General features: G+C 44.0%; 1 protein-coding gene across 5 annotated transcripts in view; it reads right to left on the bottom strand.

The window, feature by feature from the left end:
* Nucleotides 1–390: 390 nt before the first annotated feature.
* Nucleotides 391–25,422, bottom strand: part of CCDC68 (coiled-coil domain containing 68) — a 27,092-nt gene continuing 2,060 nt past the window's right edge. For all 5 annotated transcript variants that reach the window (XM_081881639.1, XM_081881638.1, XM_081881642.1 and 2 more), the window contains exons 2-12: nt 23,053–23,163; nt 18,946–19,088; nt 17,951–18,037; nt 14,780–14,917; nt 10,865–10,990; nt 10,257–10,385; nt 7,632–7,714; nt 6,972–7,077; nt 5,368–5,451; nt 4,023–4,099; nt 391–800 (exon numbers count right to left, since the gene is read on the bottom strand). In XM_081881639.1, coding sequence (XP_081737765.1) covers nt 752–800; nt 4,023–4,099; nt 5,368–5,451; nt 6,972–7,077; nt 7,632–7,714; nt 10,257–10,385; nt 10,865–10,990; nt 14,780–14,917; nt 17,951–18,037; nt 18,946–19,088; nt 23,053–23,071 — 1,041 coding nt within the window. In that variant the 5' untranslated portion in view covers nt 23,072–23,163 and the 3' untranslated portion in view covers nt 391–751. The remainder of the gene's footprint in view (nt 801–4,022; nt 4,100–5,367; nt 5,452–6,971; nt 7,078–7,631; nt 7,715–10,256; nt 10,386–10,864; nt 10,991–14,779; nt 14,918–17,950; nt 18,038–18,945; nt 19,089–23,052; nt 23,164–25,422) is intronic.

Below are 25,422 nucleotides of genomic sequence, written 5' to 3'. Positions count from 1 at the left end.
TCTTCTTTCCGATGGACCCTCTTGTGTTAAGGTCAGCAGAGGAGGTTCTCTTCATAGTTCCACCTCCCTCAGAAATTCAGAGTATCTGTGGTCCAGGAGAGGACATTCTCTGCAGCAGCCCCTAAGTTGTGGAAGTCCCTCCTTGCAGAATGGCATCTGGCACCTGCACTGAATGCTGAAGATGCACCTTTTTCTCCTGGCACTTGACACTCGGGATGCTTAATTTTAGGACCCACCCTATTTTTGGGATGGCAAGTTGTTTTAAACCGTTTTTATGGTGCATGTTAAATTGTTGTAACCCACCCTGGTACTTCAAGGTGAAGGGCATGCAATAACCTTCTTCCTCTTCTTAGTGAGGATCAGCTTCATCAGACCTCCATGCAGCATGAATAATGTTCTGAAATTTATTCTGCATGAGTTAATGAGTCAAGGCAGTGAACATTCGTCACTGGTGGGGAATAGCCACAGAGCTACAGTCAATAAATAAATAAATAAGAAGCTGCCCAGTCTCCCCTGAAGCTCCCCCTCCACATCTGACTCCACTTCTTTCATTGGACAGCCATCCTGTGGTTCCATCTGCATTGACATAAGACCAAACATGATGTGATGGATGGAGGGCGGAGGTTGGGTAGACTTCTCTCTCTCTCCTATGCATCATATTTTGAAGAGTAATCCATGAAATGAAGTCAACAAAACTGGGATCCTTCTGGTGGATCTGCAAAAAAAATGACCTGTGTTTCCTGGAGATGCTTCACTTATGGCGTCTGGAAATCATGGTGTATGGTGTACTTCCATCAAGCCTGGTGAAGAAGAAGATTACAGGTGAGCCATACATCCAGCTACGGGTAAAACATAACTTTGTGCAAATGAATCCTGTGCCAGTACTCAGCAGTGAGTCAATAGCTTAAGAATAGCCTTAAGAACTGCCGTCATCATGCTGTATAGAATAGATCAATGGTCCATCTAATTCAATCGACTGCTTACCAAGATGGTCCAGCTTCATCCCCCAGGGAGATTTGCTAGTACAACCCAATTGAACTATCTACCTGCTCCAGCATCTTGTAATAATTTGATAGCTCAGTTGGTTAGAGTGTGGTCCTGATTAACACCAAGGTTGCAGGTCTGATCCCCATAGCAGAGGGTTGGACTAGATGAGCCTCGGGGTCCCTTCCAACTCTGATTCTGTGATCAGTTGTGAATACTCTCTTGGAAAATGGAAGCTGAATCTAGTTTTTGTGGACAGTAGTTATTAGAACTATCTGGAGAGAGAACTTGCCCAACTACATTCATTTTTCAAGGCAAGCCAACCATACCTGAACGTGACATTCTGAAGGTGAATTTCTGGGCCAGTATTATGGGGAACATGTGGCCTTCCAAATGTTGGACTCCAACTCCCAGCATCTCCAGACAGCCTGGTCAATGGTCAAGAATGATGGGAGCTGTAGCCCACCAACATCTGGAGGGTCACAGCTTCCCCACTCCTGCTTTGTAGCTTTGAGGAACCTTTAGACGTATGCAAGTGACTGGGAGTAAAGGCACGCTCAGTAATGCCTTCCACCATTTCTAGCACAGGAGTTAAGAGACTGAAGAGCAAGCAAGGAAGATCTGATTCAGATCTCACATCTGCTATAAGCTCAGTGGGTGGCTTTATGGAACCCGCTCTTATCTTAGCCTTTGGGCATCTTCTGCAATATGCAGGCATCAGAGGATTGTTGTAACCATTACTGAGATAAAGACATGCCTTGAATATTTGCAAATGTGAAATGCTACTAGGTAGTAGGTCTGCCCTGGAACCATCTAAAACTGTTACACATGTTGTGAAATATTCTGTTCTCTGCAGCTACATTCAGATGTAACACCAGATCGTGGCTGGGCATTGAATCTGAATCAAGTTCAATCTAGCACCTCAGTTGGAGCTGGGAGAGGCCCCAGGTCTGAAATTCTGGAGAGCTGCCGACAGTCAATGCAGACCAGGGATGGGGAACTTGTAGCCCCCTCAGATGTTGTTGGACTCTATCTCCCATGATTCCCAGCCAGCACGGGCAATGACCAGGGATGATGGGAGTTGTGGTCCAGCAACATCCAAAGGGTCACAGATTCTCCATTCTTGGTACTGAGCTAGTTTGACTCAGTAGAAGGCAAGTTCCTATATCCCTGCTGGTGCTTAGAATTTGAAGTAGAGTACAGGCAGCCAAGGACAGAAATCTCATGCCAGCATTCCCCATTATTCTCTATAGCCTTGTTCTTAGAAGCCAATCTCTCTCCCTGCCTTCCAGAAAGCAGAGCAGATGGACTGCTTATTAATAACCGAGGAGAGCAAACCAAGTGGCTGGCCTGTAATAGACACCCACATGCTCTGCATCAGTCAGAACAGAAGGATGGGCAAGACGCAGTCCTTTTGATGGACCTCGGATGAACTAACAACAGATCGCAAGGCAAGAGCTGGCATCTTCTTCAGCAGAGAAAGCCACAGCTGAGAACCAATCAGCAACCAAAAAGCTGTGGTAAATTTGCACGCAACATCCATCAGCATGGCAGGCCTATCACACACATTCATTTCTACCTGCCCTTTTGAAATTGAATCAAGAGTTCATGCAGCTTCAGTGGCAGCCTGCAGGCAATTTCACATGTGTTTCATTCGGATGGCTTGACCGAAGAGCACATCATGCCAAAATGGCACTGAGGAAAACACCCTTCCTCCAATAGCTGGCCGAGGCCAATAAGCAGTGGGGTTTGCAGAGTTCCTATGCGGAGTAACAGACTGTCTGAGTTTGGACTGTGACAGCAAACAAATGTTATCAGCTGCCTTCTAAAGATCTTGCCACTTTGTGAAGAAAAACGTCCCTTGGTATCTAGGCTATGAATTGCTTCCTCACTTAATAGGTTGCCAGCCGGAATAGAGCGCAAAACACCAGAGAGTTTCAATTTTGCATTGTGCCCGAGCAGCTAGCTCCATCGCTGCTCACAATGAATTTGACCCCTGGTACATCTAGCTTGAGGGACACGGGTGGCGCTGTGGGTTAAACCACAGAGCCTAGGACTTGCTGATGAGAAGGTCAGCGGTTTGAATCCCTGCGACAGGGTGAGCTCCCGTTGCTCGGTCCCTGCTCCTGCCAACCTAGCAGTTCAAAAGCACATCAAGCGCAAGTAGATAAATAGGTACCGCTCTGGCGGGAAGGTAAACAGTGTTTCCATGTGCTGCTCTCGTTCGCCACATGACCCGGAAGCTGTACGCTGGCTCCCTCGGCCAGTAAAGTGAGATGAACGCCACAACTCCAGTCGGCCACGACTGGATCTAATGGTCAGGGATCCCTTTACCTTTTTAGAAGGATATAATCCATTCAGTGATGGCAGTGAATGTCTTGTGTGAGTGTCTGGAAGTGATGGAGGGTGGATGGCAGTTAATGGATTGAGGTTGGATCCAGACAAGACAGAAGTACCATTTCTGGGGGATAAGGTTGTGGGTGGGTGTGGGGAATTCCCTGGTCCTGAATGGGGTAAATGGGTGGCCCTGCAGGACTAGGTGCGCAGCCTGGGGCTAGCTGTGTTTTTTGCTATGGGTGAAGCCTCAAGAGCGGTGTCATTGAGGCTCCCAGCCTGTATGTGTACATAAATGTGTCGGGTATGTGTGTGCGCGCCAAACTGGGTATTTGACCCAGGTGAAATAAAGCCTAGTTTCATTCCTGGTCTATGCCGAGAACAAAGAATATGTGGCGCTCCAGTTGTCATTGGACTGGAACACCCATCATTCTTGACCATTGACCATATTGGCTGGCACTGATTTTCTGTGGTGAGGGGTCTCTGCAGTGCCAGAAACAAAACATGATGTAGGGGATGCTCGATGCCACATGTTTTCTTTTACATTATTTTTTTCCATCCTTTCTAAAAGCTCAGAAATTCACGACCAGGAGAGAGATGCGGGGAGGGGAACTGAGGTGATCCCAATACACTGCTGCTTAAATATCCAAACAAAAAGCAAGAAAACTGCTGGATTGCTAATTTTTTTTAAAAAAAAGTCTTACTTTGCTGAAACAGCTTTAGAGGCCTTCGGTCTTGACTGGCTGGAATAGAATTCCACTTTGTACTTTAGTTCTTTGTTCTGGAAGTGGGAGGTAAGAATACACATAGTTTATTTCATCCGAGCGCAAAATATTAAGCTAAGTCAGGTAGAGCAGAGGTCAACCTCATTTATCTAAATGGTAGTGAAAACTTTCAACTAGACAATAAGCTTGGTTAAATGATAATAATAATTTTATTTATTAAATTTCTATACAGTGGTACCTCGTGCCGCGTAACCTCCAGGTTATAGAATCTTCGGGTTATGGCCGCAGCAAACCTGGAAGTGTATATTTCCAGGTTTTGCTTCGCATGCATGCGCAGAAGGGTGCCTCCGGTTATGAAGTTTTTGGGATACGGTCGGGCCTCCAGAACGGATCCCGTTTGTAACCGGAGGTACCACTTTACTGCCCTACATCTGAGGATCACAGGGAAGTTTACAATATAAAAATACAGAAATCCATAGCATGGCAACAAATGAAAACAATACCCTCCACAGTTTGAAAGGCCATAGATTGTTTAATTAGCCAAAAGCCTGGGAGAAGGGGAATGCTTTTGCCTAGCGCCTAAAGATGTGTAACAAAGGCACCAGGCAAGCATCTCAGGGAAGATCATTTTGCATAGTGTTAACAACGAAATGGGGTGCTACCAGGAAGGAGGAAATTCTGATTGTCGGAACTGTTAAGTTTCAGTAACGCTCCAGCACCCCTGCAATATTTGAGATGCTACAAACCCAGTTAGAGGAACAAAGAGCTGGACCGTCTGTTTGCCTATAGCAAAACTCTTAAAACTCCACTGATTCAGAATTTCATGTACAGTGGTACCTCGGGTTACATACGCTTCAGGTTACATACGCTTCAGGTTACAGACTCCGCTAACCCAGAAATAGTGCTTCAGGTTAAGAACTTTGCTTCAGGATGAGAACAGAAATCGTGCTCTGGTGGCGTGGCGGCAGCGGAGGCCCCATTAGCTAAAGTGGTGCTTCAGGTTAAGAACAGTTTCAGGTTAAGTACGGACCTCCGGAACAAATTAAGTACTTAACCCAAGGTACCACTGTACTATAGAAACCCAGGAAAGTTTAACACAGCTTTTGCACCAATGTGCTAATTTACCAGTTGCTCTGAACTTTCTCTACGAGGGAGCATCAAAAATACAGTTCCACTGCAATGGTTTGAAGTTCTACTGTTCAAAATTACTTGGCCTGCTTAATGAGGAGAACCGCTCTCAGTTGTGCAAGAAAAAGCAACTGTAGATTTTATAGAATAGGACCACAACATTACCATAAACACTCACACACAGTAATTTCTTTACCTTTGCTTGGAGTATCTCAATCTTTTCTTTCAGCCCTTCTATTCTTTCATCTTGATGTTTCAGTTCGTTGTTCAGTTCTTCAATCTAAAAAGAAAAGAAAATTGGAGAAATACAACTAGTAACAAAACATACCGGATGCAGTTTTGTTATATCACATCCACAGAGCTATGAGAGTAGCCTGGTTTGCACGTCACTTTAAACCACATATATACTTAAAGTTTAAACCATAGTTAAACTTGGTTCAAGGAAAGCCTCTGTCAAACCATGGCTTATTTCCCAGCAGCATAGCAGCAGGAGCAGAGAAGGACCAAAGTGCCCAGGATTTTAGCAAGCGTGCATCAGCACACTACACACCATCGCCTTTAATCCATAGTTAATATTAACTATGGTTTAAAGTGATGTGCGAATGAAGCACTGTTTTGTGGTTCCTCACTTCTATGAGTATATGACTGGGGTAGATTTCTACACTGTCAACTTTCTGAAGAGTAGAGAGTACATGACATGAGTACTTGTAGGGTTGTGTTGTCTTTGCAATATGTGCAATATTTGAATGTAGATTTAAATACATTTGGCTGAGTTTCCACCCGTGTAATCCAATGACCCCTTATTTTTCCCCTGCTCCAAATGCAGCTAAACTAAATGTGGACTCTGTACGGCAATTAGAACCACAAGCTAGCCATTCCGTGCTTTTAAATGTGTCGTTGTAACATTAAAATATATAGACTGTCAGAAACTGTGTTTGTGGGAGGGGGTGTTATTGGTCTGCTTTTGATTTTGTTCTTGCTTTTATTATGTATTTTATGTTTTCATTTTGTATTGTTATGTCGTGAACCACCCTGTATTATTCAGATGGAGGGCAGCATACAAATTTAATAAATATATTAATTAAGAAGACAACGGCAGTGATGACTAAGGGCATTTTGAGCAACGGGGATTGGGCCAGTGCCATCAATTGTCTCCACAGCAAATAGATCCATGCTTGCCAGTCAGCTGAAAAACTCAGACTTCACTGGCTATAATCAAAGTGACAAAATGTTCCTCTCCAGACCTCATCTAAACAGATAGAGTACATTCAAGTAGCCACCAGCTATCAAAACCAATCAAACTCCATTTAAGCAAGCCTTTCTTAGCGCTGAGATAAATGCAGTCTTCTTGGCCATGGTGACCTATTGGCCAAACTACCGGTAAGTTAAATAAAAATCTGGAATGAACGGTTTCTGCAAGTCTTCCCAAGTAAACAGGAAGTGATATTGTTCTCTGACAAATCAAAGATGTGGGATCCTCCGCAACAAAATGTACATACCCTTCAAAGGGATACTCCATTCCTTCGCCCCTCTGTTGTGGTTTTCTATTGTCCCCCAACAGTCAGCCAGCATTCCATGGCCAGCGAGAATCCTTATTTCTCACTTGGGGGGATTTTCCCCTATGAGAAAGGTCCCCCCCCCACAAAAATATTTTTTGTTCACCTGCAAACCTTGAGGATTTTCCAGATCCACCAATATTTCCCACTTTTGTGTGTGTATTTTGTTGTGTTGGTTTAGCTGCCTAGAGATCCACACCCGGAGGACCAGTTTGCTACCAGGGTATGATTAGAAGGCTCTAACCTGTTGAATCACACCGTGTAAGCTTTGGTGCTGTGAATGGATCATGTGCTCCAAGTGGCTAATTTGCTCCTGAAGTGTCGAAATCTCTGTCTGAACTTTCACACAGCTGGTAGAGAGAAGAAGGGAAAGTAAGGGGGGTTTGCATGTTGGAAAAGCACTACAGGGTAGAAAACTGAAGGTTAACAAAGGTGCGGCAATCTACATAAAATCTTCATGAACATTATGGCTAGGAATCACAAAGTGAGACGGGTGCTGTTACATTCAAGTCTTGCTTGTGAGCTTCCCATAAGCAGGGCTTTTTTTCAGCTGGAACTTGCTAGAACTCAGTTCCGGCATCTCTCCAGTGGGCACCATTGCCATTATAAGAGATGGAGGTATTCATGGCGAGTTCCAGCACCTCCTTTTTTAGAAAAATAGCACTACCCTTAATCATCTTCTTGGCCACTCTGAGCACAGGATCCTGGACTATGACGAGCCTTTGGCCTCATCCAGCAGGTCTCTCCTTGTGTTTTTATAGATGCCTGGCCTATTTTTAGGCAAGGGCCCAACACGCACAAAATATAATGTTTCACTATTATTGCAAAGTTTGTACTGTCTTTGCTATTCAAAAGCTAAAGAAATGCTCATAGAAGGGGTTTGTTTTTTAAGTCATGTGCAAACCTTGAGGTATCTTCAGCGTTCGACATCATCTCATGTAGTTTCTTCTTTAAACAACGTTTTTTTTCTTTCAGTGTTTTCTTCTCCTAGGAAACAGCAAAGTCACAAGGCTCTCACACTCGAGGCAATATTGTGTGTTTTTTATGAATAAAGAAGTTTCAGGGTTTCTAAGAACGGAAGGTTGTCAAAGCTTTAATCACTTTGCATTTCCTATTTCTGCTTTCATTTTATGTAATGGTCGGAATTCAACTGCAGCATAATGCAGCAAGCCCCCTCCCCCACAATGCTGAGAATTATTGCAGAAGATCTGCCCAGGGCTACACTTATGAACTGAGTCAGCAACTAAAGGCATAATGACTCTGTACATATGCCTCTAGCTAGATCCGAATGAACCACCTGCTTAGCACATAACACTAACCCAAGGTTTATTAAAAGATGGCTTGGATATATGTTCGAACCCAGCCCAGCAGGTCAACTATGGTTAAGAGTCACTTGCATGCACACAAAAGCTTATACCAAGAAAAAACTTAGTTGGTTTCTAAGGTGCTACTGGACATTTTATTATTTTTTATATATTTCGACTGTGTCAGACCAACACGGCTGCCTACCTGAATCTAGAGCCATGGAAGGCACCTTGTTGAGCCGCATGAAATGGAAGTCCATCAACCTCACAAAGAAACTTGCACAGGTACAGACTGATATCTCTTTCTGACTAAATGCAAGAACCTGGACATTATACCTAAGGGTCTTAGAATTACAAACCCTCTACAATCCACCTAGCCTACTGAATATGCAATGAAACTATGCCATACTTTCTCCAGGTATCTGAAGAAGTGTGCATGCACATGAAAGCTTATACCAAGAACAAAGTTAGTTGATCTCTAAGGTGCTACTGGACATTTATATATATATATGGTGAAGGAGCCATCATCTCAAACATTCAGTGGCAAAATAGAGTGTCTTGCAGGGAGAGTTCTATTGTAAGAAGTTAGGGTGTAAATGAAATAAATACACAATAAATATGAAGAAAGAAATATATGCTGGGCTGTTACCTCGCTCAGCAAATCTCTCCTAGCAGTTGCAAAGCAGGGAAGATTAGTTGAATGAGATTATTACCAGCAGAAAGACCACCTGACGACTTCATAATAGGCTCGCCAGTTTTCCTCTACTATTTTCCATTGGGAAGAAGCCTTCAGAACTGTAGCAAAGCACTACACATTTAATTATTTCACATTTAAAAGTCTTCTCAATCTGACTCCTTGGCTGAGACTCTATTAAAGGAATGTGATCCCATTGACTTCCAAGTTAATAACAGAACAGATGGCGATGCTTGGATTTTAAGTAATATGTTCGTTGCAATCACTTCTCATTGCTAATCACTATTTACTATGAAGGAGGTGGTGATTGTTCGCTGGCAGTGCTGGAAGGATTCTGCGAAAGGGTTTTGCCAGCGTGCTTGAACGATGACAAAGAATGAGAATGGTAGGCGTTTGTAAGCTCCAAAGCTCTCTCATAAATGGGCTTCCTTCTACTAATTACCAATGGAGCAGCAAGATTTTTAAAAAAGCAAATTAAAGGCTCCTATTTGCACTCTTGTTAGAAAACAGATTCTCAGCCCTCACACAGCATTCCCCATCGTAGAGCACCTGCAGACACAAGCTGAGGGCTGTGCAAGAATCCTCCCACAACCGGGAAACTTGCAAATATTTGTAGTTTTCCATTTCCGTTGCGAAAATTGCATATTCACTGGTGCAGAGAAATATATTTAACAGGCAGAGAACAATAATCAGATTCTTAGGGGGGGAAACACACACACAACCCCTTTCCCCAGCAATAGTTTGTCCAACCTGCTGTCCTCAATTAAAAGTATTAATAATACAGACGTAATGCTCAAGCAACAATCTACAGCTTTACTGGTTAAAAAGGCAAACAGCTGCACATGCACCTTTAGTTAAGAGGAAAACGTACATCCAGAACAGAGGTGGGGAACCTGAAGCTTAACTCTGACTCCTATCATTCCTGATATACTTTTTAGACATTTTTAACTCTAACACTTGTTGTTGTTGTTTTCATTATTTACATTTACATACCACCTTAATCTTCCAAGGATCTCAAGGTGGTGCAAATTGTTCTCCTCCTCTTTCATGCTTACAAAAAACCCTGTGAGGTAGATTAGGCTAAGAGATGATGACTAGCCCATGGTCAACCAGTGAGCTTTGGAGTTTAAATTGTTTTAGAATGCTTCAAAAAAAAAAAAAAAAATAGGTGTCTTTGCCTCCTGAGGATCTCCTTGTGGAGGAAGGTTGGGATATGAATTCAATCAATGAAATTATTTATCCTGTGTTGTCCTCTGTTCTTGTCACAGTAGCAGCTAGTCATGCCGGGAGAGGGAAGGGCCATTCATTGCTACTTTTCTGCCTTGCATTATTTCATCAAGCACTACTCACATGCTTTCAGTCCAAAAAAGTTGGGAGGGGGGTTGTATGTTTGTTTTTTTGGAATCTACGACTCCTAAGAAACTTCTAATACCAGTTACATGTTTTGAAGGGATTGTGGTGGTGGTAGGATTTGTCTGTGCTCTTGCAGAATGAGCAGCCTGCACACATAACTGATGAAACAGAATCTCACCTCTTCCATCCTTTGCACCCGTTTCTCCAGTTCTTCAATCTGGACATACTTCTCATGCAGTTTCACGTTCAGCTGACTGAGGTGGTCCGTGCTTTGCTGCAACTTTTGTTCTTGCTCAAGCTTGCGGGCCTGCGGTATGAGAGGAGGAAGTGATGCTCAGAGGTCCACAGGCAACTGACTTCAGTTTGTTTCACACATTACAATCAACCACAAGTAATGGTTTACTTTGAAAGCAACCATCTGTGCAGTTTTGCTCATCTCCAGGGCAAACGAACCGCAATATCTGGCTTAGTGTTATGTCTGAATTGGGAATCCTGGTATGTTTTGCTTGAACAAAGCGCGATAGGTAAGCCAAGAGCAAACTTTGGTTACAAATCGCAGTTGGTTGGGCATTAAACAATGACGATCCCTGGTTCTGAACAACACCCAGGCCTCGCCCACACTTCCACTTGTCTGGTATTTTCTAGTTTTGCCTTTGACCTGCTGCTTTCTCCAGAAAACCTGCTCTTTAGTGCTAAATCTGAACTCATGGGTGCTGTGCTACCAACTCCTTTCTCACTACCTATTCAAAGCAGCTGGCAGTCACTGATGACCATGCAAGATCATACCTTCATTACGTGTATAGCCCCTTCGTGCCTTTTCTTGAGCTCTTCTGAGCGCTTGTTGTAGTCCTCCTGGAGCTTATGCGACATGTTCTTCATAGACTCCACACCTGCTGCTCTCAAAGCGTCAAGCTGGAGACGACCAATATACACAAATTATTCATCTAGGATGTTGTTGACCATCCAGTTCCAACAAGTCGGGGTGGATGGCAGTAGTGTAAAATAGATGCATGTGTAAAATGGGTATATTAAGATGAAACAAGCAAGCAAAACCCCTGTAATATTCCAAACCATTGCTAGACAGCATACCAGGTTAAAACACTGCCTTAAAAATCAAAGGAAAGGGGGGTTTGAAACTTGCTTTCTGTGGTTATGTGATCAAGTGCCCCATGAGGAACATGGTCACCCAGCTGATTCTGTCATGTTGTTACCTGCCTCAAACCTCCTGCCACAAGTTGGGTATCTGGACACGTCTTGGGAAAATGGCCTCACAGGCCGAATTTGGTACATGGGCTGGAGCTTCTCCACCTCTGCCGTGTCTCATCTGTGAGGGACTCTGGGTTATCTCTGTTCCCCAAGACACCTAAGTCCTTTGCATGGGCATGGAACAGATGGGAAACTGTATTTCTGTTCAGGCATTTGCCTGGAAACATGCTGAGGGAAGAATATTGGAGCAGGAACACTGTGGACGCAAGAGGCCTGCCTCAGTTCCAGGTGATCCCCCACCCCTCTGACAGGACAACCCACTTCTGTTCAGGAGGCCACTCTCAAATTTTGGAACAGGTCTTTTGAGGATACTGGGGGAGGGAAGGGAAAGATCAGTTGCATGAGCTGCCTTAACCTCATGCAACCATGGGATACAACTTAGTATCTTAGGAAAGTGTTTCTACTAGAGGACAGCATCAGATCCTTTGTCATCTCTGCTTAGCACCCGGAAGCTTAAAGGTATTCTTAGGTGCAATAGTTGGCTACCACCACCAGGTGGCAGCCAAAGTGGAAGAGAGACAATAGGAAGAGAGTCTACACTCCTATATTCATCTAGACTAGGGTTGCCATATTTCAAAAAGTAAAAACCAGGACACCCCCAAATATATATATATATATATATATATATATTTTAAGGAAACCACCTTTTGGAAATTCCCCCCGAATGTCAAATCCGCCTTTGAAATTCTGGTAATGTCAGGGAAAGTCTGGACATATGGGCAGCCCTAATCTAGACAACTGAAACTTCTTGTTAACATTCTCTCTGTGTGGGTGGGTGGGTGGGTGTGCACGCACAGTCATGCACACTCACAGACTGTTGTGCACACATCCATCTCTGTATATATGTGCATGCAGGCGGCTCTTGAAGAGCAGCTGACTCAAAATGTGGCAAGCATACTTTAAATTGCAACAAAATGGATAAAATATCCAAGTACAGTGGTGCCTCGCAAGACGAAATTAATCCGTTCCACGAGTCTCTTCATCTTGAGGTCTTTTCGTCTTGCGAAGCACGGCTATTAGCGGATTAGCGGCTATTAGCGGCTTAGCGGCTTAGCAGCTTTAAGAAAAAGGAAAAAAACTCGCAAGAACTCGCAAGACGTTTCGTCTTGCGAAGCAAGCCCATAGGGAAATTCGTCTTGCGGAACGACTCAAAAAATGGAAAACTCTTTCGTCTAGCGAGTTTTTCGTCTTGCGAGGCATTCGTCTTGCGGGGCACCTCTGCTGGCAGCTATGGAGTATGGAGACTAACTGAGAGGGCGAGGCCGGGCAGGAGAATTTCATTGTTGTCACGGTGGGAAATTTAGACTGCCTTGATGTTTATTTTTATTTTTTACCTTCCTCCCACGTAATACTCTCTTGGTTGTACAGCTGCTTTGACTCCCTGCCCTCCCCTTTCACCTTAAATTCATCTGTTCTGCTCTGCAGAAAGCCCAGGCTGTCCAGTAAACACATGAAAGACTTGTTCAATTGCATCCGGTGGTTGCCAAGCAACTAGGAAGAGTGTGCCCACCTTCCCCCCAGACCTGCTATCAAAAAACAGCTGGGGCTTTAAGTTAAAAGGGTGGCAACACTAGCATTGGTTTGGGGGTGGGGGTGCCAAGCAAGCAAGCTTTAAAAAGCCCAGTCCCTACCGTGTGTTTACTTCTAATATTCTGCAGGCATGTCCATTATGCTCCACAGCAATCTTGAGTTTCAACACAGAGCCTCACACTTGGCTCCAGACACCACCAAGCTAACACAGTACACCATTCCTTGCACATTCAAGGCCAGGGGCCAGCAGCTTATGCGAACTCTTGATAGGGTTGCTTCCACTGCCGTCCATGAGAACATGAGACAAGCCCATTCTGGCTCATCAAAGGCCCATCTTGTCCAACATTTTGTTCTCACAGTGGCCAACCAGTGGCCAGATGTTCCTGGATTGTACCATTACAAACTGCCGTGGCGGTGAGGAAAAATCGCATGATTAAATGCTCGCCCACAAGAAAAAAATGTAGATGTACCAGCATGTGCAAAACCAGCACACAAGAAAGGAGATTACGTATCTCGGTTTTGGTCTGCAAGTGCCACTTCCCCACTCCTCTTGGCAATGCTATCACTAAGTGAAGTCAGAGCGTTTATGACCCTCCAGTGCCCCCCTCACCTTCAAACCCCAATGCCCTCCTCACCTTCAAACCCCATCCCCCAGATGTAGAAAGTGCCAACAATCTCTATCTATTGGCACTAGCTGAATTCTTTCATTTCTTTCCAGCATTTTAAATAAAATAATAATAATAATAATAATAATAATAATAATAATAATAATAATATTTTTGTACCCTGCACATCTGTATGGGGTGGAATCTACACATATATTTAAAAAAACACTGTGAAAATGCTTTAAAAAGTTTTTTTTAAGAATATATATTGAATTTGCCATTAGCTCACCATCGCCATCTGGTGACACATTTGTATAATGCACTTAAAACATTATATTTGCAGCTGAGTCCTAGGTTGCCCCAGCCACTCTGGCCAGCTTCTAACCAATATAAAAGCATAATAAAACATCAAACATAAAAAAAAATTCCTGATACAGGACTGCCTTCAGATGTCTTCTAAAAGTCAGATAGGTGTTTATTTCCTTGACATCTGATGGGAGGGCATTGCACAGGGCAGGTACCACTACCGAGAAAACCCTCTGCCTGGTTCCCTGTAACCTCACTTCTCGCAGTGAGGGAACCACCAGAAGGCCCTTGGAGCTGGACCTCAGTGTATGATGTGGGTGGAGACGCTTCTTCAGGTACACAGGGCCAAGGCCATTTAAGGCTTTAAAGGTCAGCACCAACACTTTGAATTGTGGTCAGAAATGTACTGGGAGCCAGAGTAGATCCTTTAGGACTGGTGTTATATGGTCCCATTGGCGGCTCCCAGTCACTAGACTAGTTGCCACATTCTGGATTAGTTGTAGTTTCTGAGTCACCTTCAAAGGTAGCCCCACATAGAGCACATTGCAGTAGTTCAAGCGGGACCCAGTATTACTATACATCTATATGAACTACACTCTGGCAAATGAGCTATTTTGACTGCTTTGTTTATCCACCCCTTCTCTCTATTGTATTTTAAATTGTCCTTACACACCCTGAGATCATCCATGATGAAGTGTGGGATACAGATTCTAAGTAAACAAGTGAAGCATTGACCTTGAATGTTTCTTCCCACGGTCTAGCTTTTCATATGCAAGATGTATTTTACACTGCAAAGCATTCAAACGTGCAATCTCCCTGCCACAGTCTGAAGTGCTCTGCTCCAGAAACAGGTTTGACACTTCAGCTGTCTGCATATTCTAGTCCTCTCAATTTCAAAACCAACAAGGAACCAAAAGTGTTTTGCAGAACTAAGCTGAAACATAAATGAGATTGTAGGCAAGGACACAGAAGTACTTATTTTACATGGACACACCTTCATCTTTAAAATTTCGTTTTCTTTATTCACGCGTGACAGTTCCTGTTCTGCTTTGTTCGTCTTTTCCACTGTCTCCTTGTAGCTGGAGGAGAGGGCGTTGTGATCAGGTCGCAATTCAGATCCTTCAGAATATGGCTAATATGAAATCATGTTAATGATGGTCAAATTTCATTATTTCATTTCATTATCATTCTGCGGACTCATTCTGCTTCAGATTAATTGGATTCAGAATTAACATATGCTGTCGTTTTCACTTCGCATCTGCTTTGCTTCTACTGGTTATGGATGTGCATAAGCTCATATGTTTATTAAAGCACAACAACAACAAAGGGAACCTTAATGTGATTGCACTAGCACTTCGCGATTGTTTTCCAAACTGAGATTTAACCAAGGAACATATAAAGCCCGAGTGCTCCACTAACTATAGATGTGTGTTTTGGAAAGTTGTTTGTTTGCCCACTATGCATTTGGGCACCTGGTAAGCTATCAAGACCAAATAATGGTTCCTGAAATCAAGGAGCAAGTTTTTGTCTATCGTTGGATACAACTGGGCACCATTTTGAATAAAGATGGCAGGCTGCATCTTTCAAAACTGCACAGCTGTTTACCACTGATTTCAAAGCCGCACTGATTTTTCTGCTTTCTTAGAGTTCCTGAACTGTGTCAGGTACAAGGCAGCTAGCAACCTATAAAGGGGGTGGAAGGAACTAAAAACTGTAGGGAAACTGCTCACATTCTGTGGTTTGAACAAAGTTGTGTTCATGCTCAATGCATCGTGTCACTCTGGACACAAAATGTCCAGAACACAAAAGGTCCAGAACCAAAATGTATCAGAACCCCAAAATCCAAGGGGGGTGTTAGAATGTTTGTAAAGCCACTTCCGCCTTGCAGAGGAGGTAGGATTGTGGGCGTCATGGCCCCCGCGCGATTGGGGGAATCCCCAGCCACGTCACCCCCTGGCCAGCCAATCAGCTGGCTCTGGGGGTGTGGCCTGCCCTATTTAACGCAGGCGCAGCCAGGGATCTCCCTCTTTTCCCGCCTACCAGCATACCGCTCATCACCTGTAACCAATAAAGTTGTGGCCTTATTTAGCCCATTAACCTTAATAATTGTGTCATGTGTCTTTATTTCCACTGGGGGGGGGGGCAGGAACTCGCCACGCAAGTCACCCTAATTAACACAGAGAGGGTCACAACTCAGTAGGAGCATGTGCTTTGCAGGCAGAAGGTTCTAGACTCTATGTTTGTTGGCATCCCTAGTTAAAAAGAAAGGATAGCAGTGTCTTCTGCTTGAGACCGAGGGGGAGTGGCTGCAAGTTGGAGTAAGCAATACTGGACCAGATGGAAAAGCCATCTGACCTTGTATACATCAGCTTCCTGTGATATTAACATGGAGGCAATTGGACAAGTAGCTTCTGGCAGACAGGCATCATTGGCATTTCTGCAAGCCGAAGGTTCTTGCCCTGTCCTCATCTCCACATTGAAGTGAGACCCAAGAGTGTTTATATTACACACACACACACACACACACACACACACACACACACACACCATAACAATAAAAAATCATGTTCTATTTGCTCAGCTCCCTGGGGTTTCATATTTGAAAGCATTAGCACAACAGACCTGATAAATAACAGCTTTTGATTCCCCCAGGAAGATATTCTCTGCCTGCAAGATTAATTAGCGCTTGGAACTCTGCGTCAGGCAGCAAAGCCATTCTGCCTAGGCTTGCAGATCAGCGGCGGTAGACAGCGAAAAGCCACACGTAATTCCCTAACATTCTTGGTGAACATTCATCTTGCCTTGTGCTCCGAGAGGCCCACGACCTCCTGGTTAACAAGCAGCCTGATCCTCTAGCATCAGCTTTTCGGGACAATTGGCAAGTCCTGCCATTTCAGAAACCTGCAGGGAAGATTCCTGAAAACACAGGAAGTTGACTTATACTGAATTGGACCATTGGTCCATCCAGCTCAGCCTTGTCTACACTGGTTGGCTGTGACTCTCCAGGGTTTCAGGCAGGGAGCCTCTCCTAGAAATAATGGAAGATGCTGGGGATGGACCTTGGGAACTTCTGCAAGCAAGTCAGATGCTCTGCCAATGGCCCTTCCCACAATGGCAGACTTCGGATTTCAAAATTTCAGAGGCACCCTGTGCAAGGTCAAAATTTGGCACCCCTGCCTGTCAATTTCCATTCTGCTCATTTCACTATGTTGCGATGCCCCCCAGTGCCCAGTGTGGCAGAACCAGCCGTGTTGCTCAAAATCTGCACAAGTTCTTGTGGGAGCCAAGAGTGGACATCATTCAGCAAGCACCTACAACAGGGGTGAGGATCTGATTCAGCCAAGGGCTGCACTCCCCTCTGAGCCAACCCTCCCAGGGCCACATGCCAGTGGCAGGCAGGGCTAGAGGCAAAAGTTAGTGGAGCAACAGGTGTGTCTCCCTTGTAAGTGGCATGTGTATAAAGGAGCTGCTTGTCAGTGGAACAGACTCCTTTGAAAGGTGGTGGACTCTTCTTCCTTGGAGAAGGAGAAGAAGAGTTTGGATTTGATATCCCGCTTTATCACTACCCGAAGGAGTCTCAAAGCGGCTAACATTCTCTTTTCCCTTCCTACCCCACAACAAACACTCTGTGAGGTGAGTGGGGCTGAGAGACTTCAGAGAAGTGTGACTGGCCTAAGGTCACCCAGCAGCTGCATGTGGAGGAGCGGGGAAGCGAACACCGGTTCACCAGATTATGAGTCTACTGCTCTTAACCACTACACCACACTGGCTCTTAGTGAAGGTTTGTAAGCAGAGGTTGGATGGTCATCTATCATGTATGATCTAGTTAAAATCCCTGCATTGGAGGGGGCTGAACGGGATGATCCTTGGAGTTCCTTCCAATTCCTACAATTCTACGATTCTCTGTGTCTGTCCTTCAAGAGGTATTACCAGAATTCAAGAGCACATTCCAGCCAAGCGGAAGCATTCAAGGATGGCCAGTGATCAATGTGGCCTGCAGTGGGAGGATAAACACAATGGCCAGACAAAAAAGCCTGGAGGGACACATCTGGAGCCCAGGCCTGAGGTTCCCCACCACTGCTCTGCAGAGAGGGCACACTGCAAGGTAACCAAACACAACGTAGCCATTGTAATATACATTTTAAGCACAAAAAGTCTTCCAAACCTTTGAATCCAGCATGATGTTTCCAACACCATGACTTGAGTCATTTCTACACAGCAGAGGCTGAACTTTTGCTAGCGTCGACCTAATCTGCAAGAGGAAAGCAAAAGGAGTCACATCCTTGATGTTCTGTTCTTAGAAATCGAAGGCAGCAATCCTCTCTACATGCTTATCTGGTAGTAAAGCCCTATTCGGCACGATGGAGCTTACCTCTACGTAGACATACATAGGACTGCACCATGGATCAAAAAGAAACGCAGTTCAAAAGTTTCACCAAACCTCATATACCATATCAAAAAGTGGCCTTAATATCATTTTTTTTAAGCTTCAGTTTTCTTTTTTGGATAGAGTTGCCATATTTCAAGAGGTAAAAATCTGGACACGAAAAGCTTTTGAGCTTTTTTAGGACAATCGCCCAATAGTCCCTCAGCTGCTGCCAAGCATGAGCTACCCACACCAGAGCCAGAGCAAAAACCCATAATTCAAGACATTTGCTTTAAAACGTCAATTCATTTATAGCTATATCCAAATGGCAGAGCTCAGTGGTAGAGCTCAATGCCCAGCATCTACAATGAAATTCAAACAGGGCTGAGAGAGATCCATTCTCAGAGATCATGGACAGTCTCGTCCAGTCAAAGCGGTCCAGAATTCTGCTGCATTTGTGGCATGCTTGTGAGATATTCATGGGCATCTCGTTGGCCACTGTGAGAACAGAATGCTGGACTAGAAAGGCCTCTGGCCTGATTCAATAGGCTCTCCTTAAGTTCTTTATGTCTGCAGACAGGCATTGTAGTCCAACAAGATCTGAGAAGCACCATGTTGGCTGCCCTTGAGCTAGCCTATCAGCTCTTGTCAGTCTGGTAAAAGGTCAGGGATAATGGACAAAGTAGCTCAACAATATCTGGAGAGAGCGCCACGTTGGCTACTCCAGGGCTAGATGGAAGAGCGCTGTGGCTCTGCATAAGGTAGCGTTAATACACTCATGTGAAACATTGTACCTGTTTGATATATTCAGTTTCTTCAGTCACCTCAGATGCAGTGGATCCATACAGGAGAAAATTCCCCTCTGTGCCCCTGTCCTCTCTCAAAACATGGCGTGTCACCACTAGAGTGGTAGTCATTATCCGGGTTTTTGGGTGACCTGTATCCAAAGATCGCAAGCATTGATTAAAAAGACTTATTAAACATGGCAATGGTTCAAACCAGTGGACTTAATAGGGACATGATGAAAAAATGGACATTGCAACAGGTAACCCTGGAAATCTGGGTACTTCAAAGTGAATCATGACGACGGTGGGTCACTGGGAGCTTATCATGCACCAATATAAGACATTAACCATGTTGACTCCCAAACTTCATGGGGGCTTTGACTTAAAAAAGTTTAATGGTTTAGGCTCAACATAGTCCAACGATACTCCTGGATCTTCCAAAGTAACTTGGGCTGGCTAACCGTATTCCAAGTTAGAAATGCAAAAATTCAGGCTGGAGCATTTTCATCAGGCTTCCCCAGCCTGGTATCCTCTAGATCAGTGTTTCTCAACCTTTTTCCGACCATGGCCCCCTTCTGACCTTGTTTCCTTTCTGTGGCCCCCCTATCCTACCAGTGGAAAGGTAACTATTTTGTTTGTAAATAGAACATGTTTTATTTATAATTTTTATAACTATATGCATTATATAATTTCACCTGTAGCCACCCTTGGAATATCCTGGGGGGCTTTGGTTAAGAAACACTGCTCTAGATCAGGGTCTCCAGCTGTTTTGGGACTACAATTTCCATCATCCCTGACCACTGGTCCTGCTTGCTCGGGATGATGGGAAGTCCCACAACAGCTGAAGAAACCCTGCTCTAGATTATAGATCCTCTACATTAGATTTTTTTTTAATCGTATGAACTGCCCTGAGATCAACAGCTAAAGGGCTGTACACAAATTTAATAAACAACATCAGATTATCTGAACCTCCTTGGCCAGGCTGGCTGAAGTTTATTGATCTTACAGTGGGAAGTTCATTGCAATCTTTCAGGTTTTCCATTTGTGCTATAGAACTGCTCAGTAATGTTACCTAGATAACCTAGATTACACGCAAATCAGCCATGAACTCACTCCCTTTTATAACACTAGACTTGAGTCACAGAAACCAGTGGAGCCAAGTGCTATTGCTTTATTCTGCCATGGTGGCCAGTGCCGGATTTATGTGTAAGCTAAACAAGCTATTGCTTGGGGCACCACTCTCTTGACGCCCCCCCAAAAAAATTAAAGGAAAAAAATAACTGGACGTACTTTGATAAAATACATATTTTGTTATGTGCAAATGGCTTTAGATACCTATTAGGTCCATAAATTACCATATAGCATATATTCAACAAAAAAACAGCAAGAATTTGCTGTTGACAAAGGACAGCTGGACATATAAAGGGCCCCATTACCTTCAGTAGCTTAGGGCCTCATCAGACCTAAATCCGGCCCTGCATGTGGCCTGCTGTTTTGGAGGTCTTTGAAACTATGCAAAGAAAACCAACACCATGCAAAGTTGTCTGCCAGAAGCAAAAGTGAAGCCTGTGCAGTGTTCAAAGATCAAGATCAGCAAACTTTTTTGAATTGCCATCAGCTCTCTGAAAAGGCTATCATCTCTTTTCAGGCTTTTGTGTTCATTCCATTTTTTATGTACATCCAGAAAACACATTAGAAAGCAACATGAATATGAAACGAGAAACAAAGACATCCTTTACCCTGACAGTGTGGATATGCACATTTTAAAGGACAACATCAAACATTTATATTTTGCAGGACAAGAATGCAATACATTTTTACAACACCATCTAACAGCAGGAGCATCTCCCAAGTTCGCTTCCTTACAAAAAAAAAAAAAAAAAAAAAAAAGATTACAGATCCCTAACAATATACACTTGCACACACACAAAAATTCCCTGGCCACTGGTATTATATATAACATCTCAGCCAGGTGATGCTTAACTGGTGATGCCAGATAATGTCATGATGGGACATCAGAGGTGATGATATCATGTACACCCACAAGCAAGGTTACATGGGTCACTTTGAATGTCAGTGAAGGCAAATGAATGGGAGGAAAGTGAGGGCAGAGAAGGTTGCTACAGAGAAGACTGAACTCACACAAATGTTCAAGTAAAGGTAAAGGGACCCCTGACCATTAGGTCCAGTCGCAGACAACTCTGGGGTTGTAGCGCTCATCTAACTTTATTGGCCAAAGGAGCCAGCATAAAGCTTCCGGGTCATGTGGCCAGCATGACTAAGCCGCTTCTGTGGCAAACCACAGAAACACTGTTTACCTTCCTGCCAGAGCGGTACCTACCGTATTTATCTACTTGCACTTTGACGGGCTTTCAAACTGCTAGGTTGGCAGGAGCTGGGACCGAGCAACGGGAGCTCACCCAGTCGCGGGGATTTGAACCGCCGACCTTCTGATCGGCAAGTCCTAGGCTCTGTGGTTTAACCCACAGTGCCACCCACGTCCCTAATGTTCAAGTAAGCCTAGTTTTTTCTGATAATTTGTTTGATTGCATTGATTATCCCTATTTTAAAATGAATTTGAAATTAACGAACATCTGATGCAGCCCCAGTTTCTGCAGATAGCAGACTCTGTATCCAATGTGACCCGCGGTAGCAGCTTTGAAATCAAGTCTGCTCACAGAAGAGCATTAATATTAAGTTCAGATTTCTATGCACAGTGGAGGGGGACCAATATTATCTTGGCTGGAAGGAAGAGAAAGAGGCAGAATTCTATTCCACATATGTCAGGAGTGCTCTGATGGTGTTTCCTGCTTGGCAGGGGGTTGGACTCGATGGCCCTTGTGGTCTCTTCCAACTCTATGATTCTATGATTCTATAAGAATACTGGCATGAACCGAATGGGAGCTGTCCCATCCCTTAACTCTTGATATCAGTGATGTTTGTGTGGTACAATGGTGACATCCAGTGTTTGATGAACAAATATCATGCCTACATGTCTATCTCTCAAATCCATCAGCATTGTAACCTTTACATGCTTGCCGCTTTAAAATTTAAAACGGAATATAACAAAGGAGGAGGAAAGTAGAGAGGGTCACATCACAGGGTTATGTGTATATTTACTAGATCATTGTGCAAATACAAAGTCTAAGGTCTGGCATGGATTTTGCCATCCTGAGAATTTTTAAAGCAATTTGCGAGCTGTGATGGAAGATGAGGAAAGCTGGAAAATATGTGGGCTAAGGGCTCTGCAACAGAAAGAGTGTGCAAAACACAGCAAGTTTTTGCAAAAGATGGTTTCACGTAAATCTCAGTTGCACACCGAATCCTTTGCTGGGCACTCAGTGCTATGGCAGTTATGGCATGCAGCAGGTTGGGGCCAGGCAGAGCAAGGGGTAGTAATTAGGTGAACAGATGTGGGTGGCAGGCAGTATGAGAGAGCGAGAGAAGCAGCTGTAGGACAGCCAGATTTCCAGCTTTAAAGGGACAGTCCTCTGTTGGAAGGGTTGTCCATCTCATGACCAGTTTGAGGATAAAGAACCATAAAGAGGGAGAGCAGCTGAGAGCAGCAGAGGTAATTGTATACACTGGTACCTCGGGTTAAGAACTTAATTCGTTCTGGAGGTCTGTTCTTAACCTGGAACTGGTCTTAACCTGAAGCACCACTTTAGCTAATGGGGCCTCCTGCTGCCACCATGCCACTGGAGCACAATTTCTGTTCTCATCCTGAAGCAAAGTTCTTAAGCCAAGGTAATATTTCTGGGTTAATGGAGTCTGTAACCTGAACCGTATGTCACCCAAGGTACCACTGTATTGGCTTCATGACAGACCAGCTATTGTGGCCTGGCAAACAAGAATCAGGTGCGCATAACTCTCTGGGTGAAAATCTGAAGTCTCTGACCCAATGGGCAGACCAACTTTGGTGATGTGGAAGGTCATGTGACAGAAAGGTACCAGTGCTGGGCAGTTACATAGGACAAGGACCCACATTTTTTGACCTCTAATAAGGTAGGTTTTCAAGTGTCTTCAAATTAGGGCATTTCTCTTGACCCAAATTCCTCCCACTTTGCTTGAAGCCTAAAGAGTTTTCATCCCCCCAAAGTTAGTGTCATTACATACTTGTATTTGCACAGGTCATGTTGAAAGAGACGCTACACTTTCCTGAAGTGCTGTTTGATTGTAGTTATCCTGTGAGCAAGAGTTCCAATAAAAGTTGAGAGATGGAAGGAACTGAAAGGTAAAAAAACCCAAGAGAGATGTGAGAAAAGGATGGACAACAGGTCCTCCTAGCTTGGCCCTCAATGCCTCACAATTGTCCACCTCTGCATCAGATCTCTCATCTCTTTGGGATCATGATAAAACTACCTTAAACTATTTGTCTAACACACAATGGTCTATACAGCCAATGTACTCCCCAGAAGTTGCTGGATTATCACTCCCATTTTTAACCTCCCATTTTTTAATCTCTTTGAGTTACCGGTAGGTTTGCCTGAGAGATCTAGCATCTGACCCATGGTTGCCCTAGGAGCATCACAGCTGAGTTCAGAATTGCACCTGGATCTCTCACCAGAACTTCTCCAGCACCAAAATCACTGCACCACGCTGGCCTGAGTGAATTTGTGGCAGAAGATTTAAACCCTGGGCTTTCCCATTCATAGAGCAGATAGCTTTTTAACCACTATGCTACACTAGCTTCCTATTAGAGGAAACAGCTCTACACATTGCAGATTCTCTTCCTGGAATGAGGCTTTGCCAGTGAGAGTGGCAACATGGCAATATCCAAGAACCATTGCAGTGACTCAAGTCCAAGGGTAAAGGCTGAAACATGGTCCATTCATCCTATGGATGCACTGGCTTCGCCATTAACCATTTTCTTTTATAGGACAGAAGAGGGTAGGGTGGGGGGGGAAATCCCCAAACCCGAGACAGCTGCTATTTAAAACACTAGTCCAAGCCCAAATACTGTCACCTACAAGCTCCAGGTATGTTTTCTCATCCCGGGATATTACTGTCGCCACCTGGGCACACCCTCCAGTTATCACACTTAATCAACAATTTTGTGTCCTCTTTAATGACGAACAAGAAGGCAACAGTCATAGAAGGTGTCATCAGAGTGGATGAGACCTGTCTTGTGTCTCTGGAACAATGAGTCACACGGCTGACACAAGATAGTATTTTGGAGGAATTCTGAATATTTGCTCAACAACAAAACAGAACAGAAAGTGTATCGATGTGATAAGAGCCACAGGTGAGCCTTGGGACTAGATGACCCTTGGGGTCCCTTCCAATGAATCTGTGGTTTTAGAAGGAGGACAGACAACTTTAAAGGACACAATTCCTAACTGAGCTTTTATTTGGCAAGGCAGAATTTCTGAACTGATATACCTCTGAATGGAGGAATGGCAGTTACCTTGACTTTCCAGGAAGAACTGATCAAAGTTGTAAGGAAAATGCTGGACCAACAACCAATCAAAGAAGCTCACTCCAAGGTAAATAACAACTGCAGCTATAATGAATCTTCACTATTTTATATCATCCCCCACCAACAAAACAAATGGCTTCCCATTTGCAACCCAAGAAGAAAAAATGGAAAGATAACAATAGCAAGAGACAGGAAGGCATGCTGATAGGGTGGCCACAATGCATCTTCATCAACAACAAAAAGAGCACAAAAAGGATAACTTTTTTTAAAAAAAGATGCACTTGTTATTTTACATGCATATAGTGAAATAATAATGTTAAATGCACATAATATGCAGCCATGCTGCTGCATTCTGTAGTACCTGCAGCTTTTGAACCAGCCTTAAGGGCAGCACCATATAGACTGCACTGCAATAAACTCATTTTGAGGTTATTGATGTATGAGTCGTCTTCTTTGGCAATCACTCATAGCTGAGTAAAATTGTATTCCATAAACACGGTTTTAAGAATGAGTCCGTAAGTGACTGTGGAGGCCAATTCTGGATCCACACGTCCTTCCACAGTGGGGACATTGGTTTCCGGGTGGGAGTTGATCACGGTGTGGATTTGCCAAGCGTGCCTTCCTCTTAGCACATTTCTCCCTTGCATCCTGAGTTTGAGTGTCTTCAAAGCCCATGACACCTTTGGTAAAGGCTGTTCTCCAAGTGTAGCGCTCACAGGCCAGTGTTTCCCAGTTGTCAGTGTTTATACTACATTATGAGTAAAGGAGCATCTAGTCACCTGCTGGCAATGTGCAAGTTTACCATCTCAGTGGAAAGCTGCAGTTTATGCAGAGGAATGACATTCCAAGTGAACAAGCAGAATATGCCCACATACTTGTCTAACCAAAAAAAAACAAACAAAAACCCCACCAACTCTTCATCTGAGTATTACAGATTGCTGGGCAAATGATACCAAGATTATCAAGATAGACAAATTCATAAGTACAGAACTCATGGACAGCCAATGAAGCTGCATGTTAGAAGATTCAGGAAAGAGATAAGGAAGTTCTTCTAATGCATAATTATA

Source organism: Podarcis erhardii, assembly GCF_964252035.2.
Source record: "Podarcis erhardii genome assembly, chromosome: 11".
Taxonomy (NCBI): Eukaryota; Metazoa; Chordata; class Lepidosauria; order Squamata; family Lacertidae; genus Podarcis; species Podarcis erhardii.
Note: the sequence above shows the minus strand (reverse complement) of the source record. Positions and strands in the feature narration are given on the sequence as shown.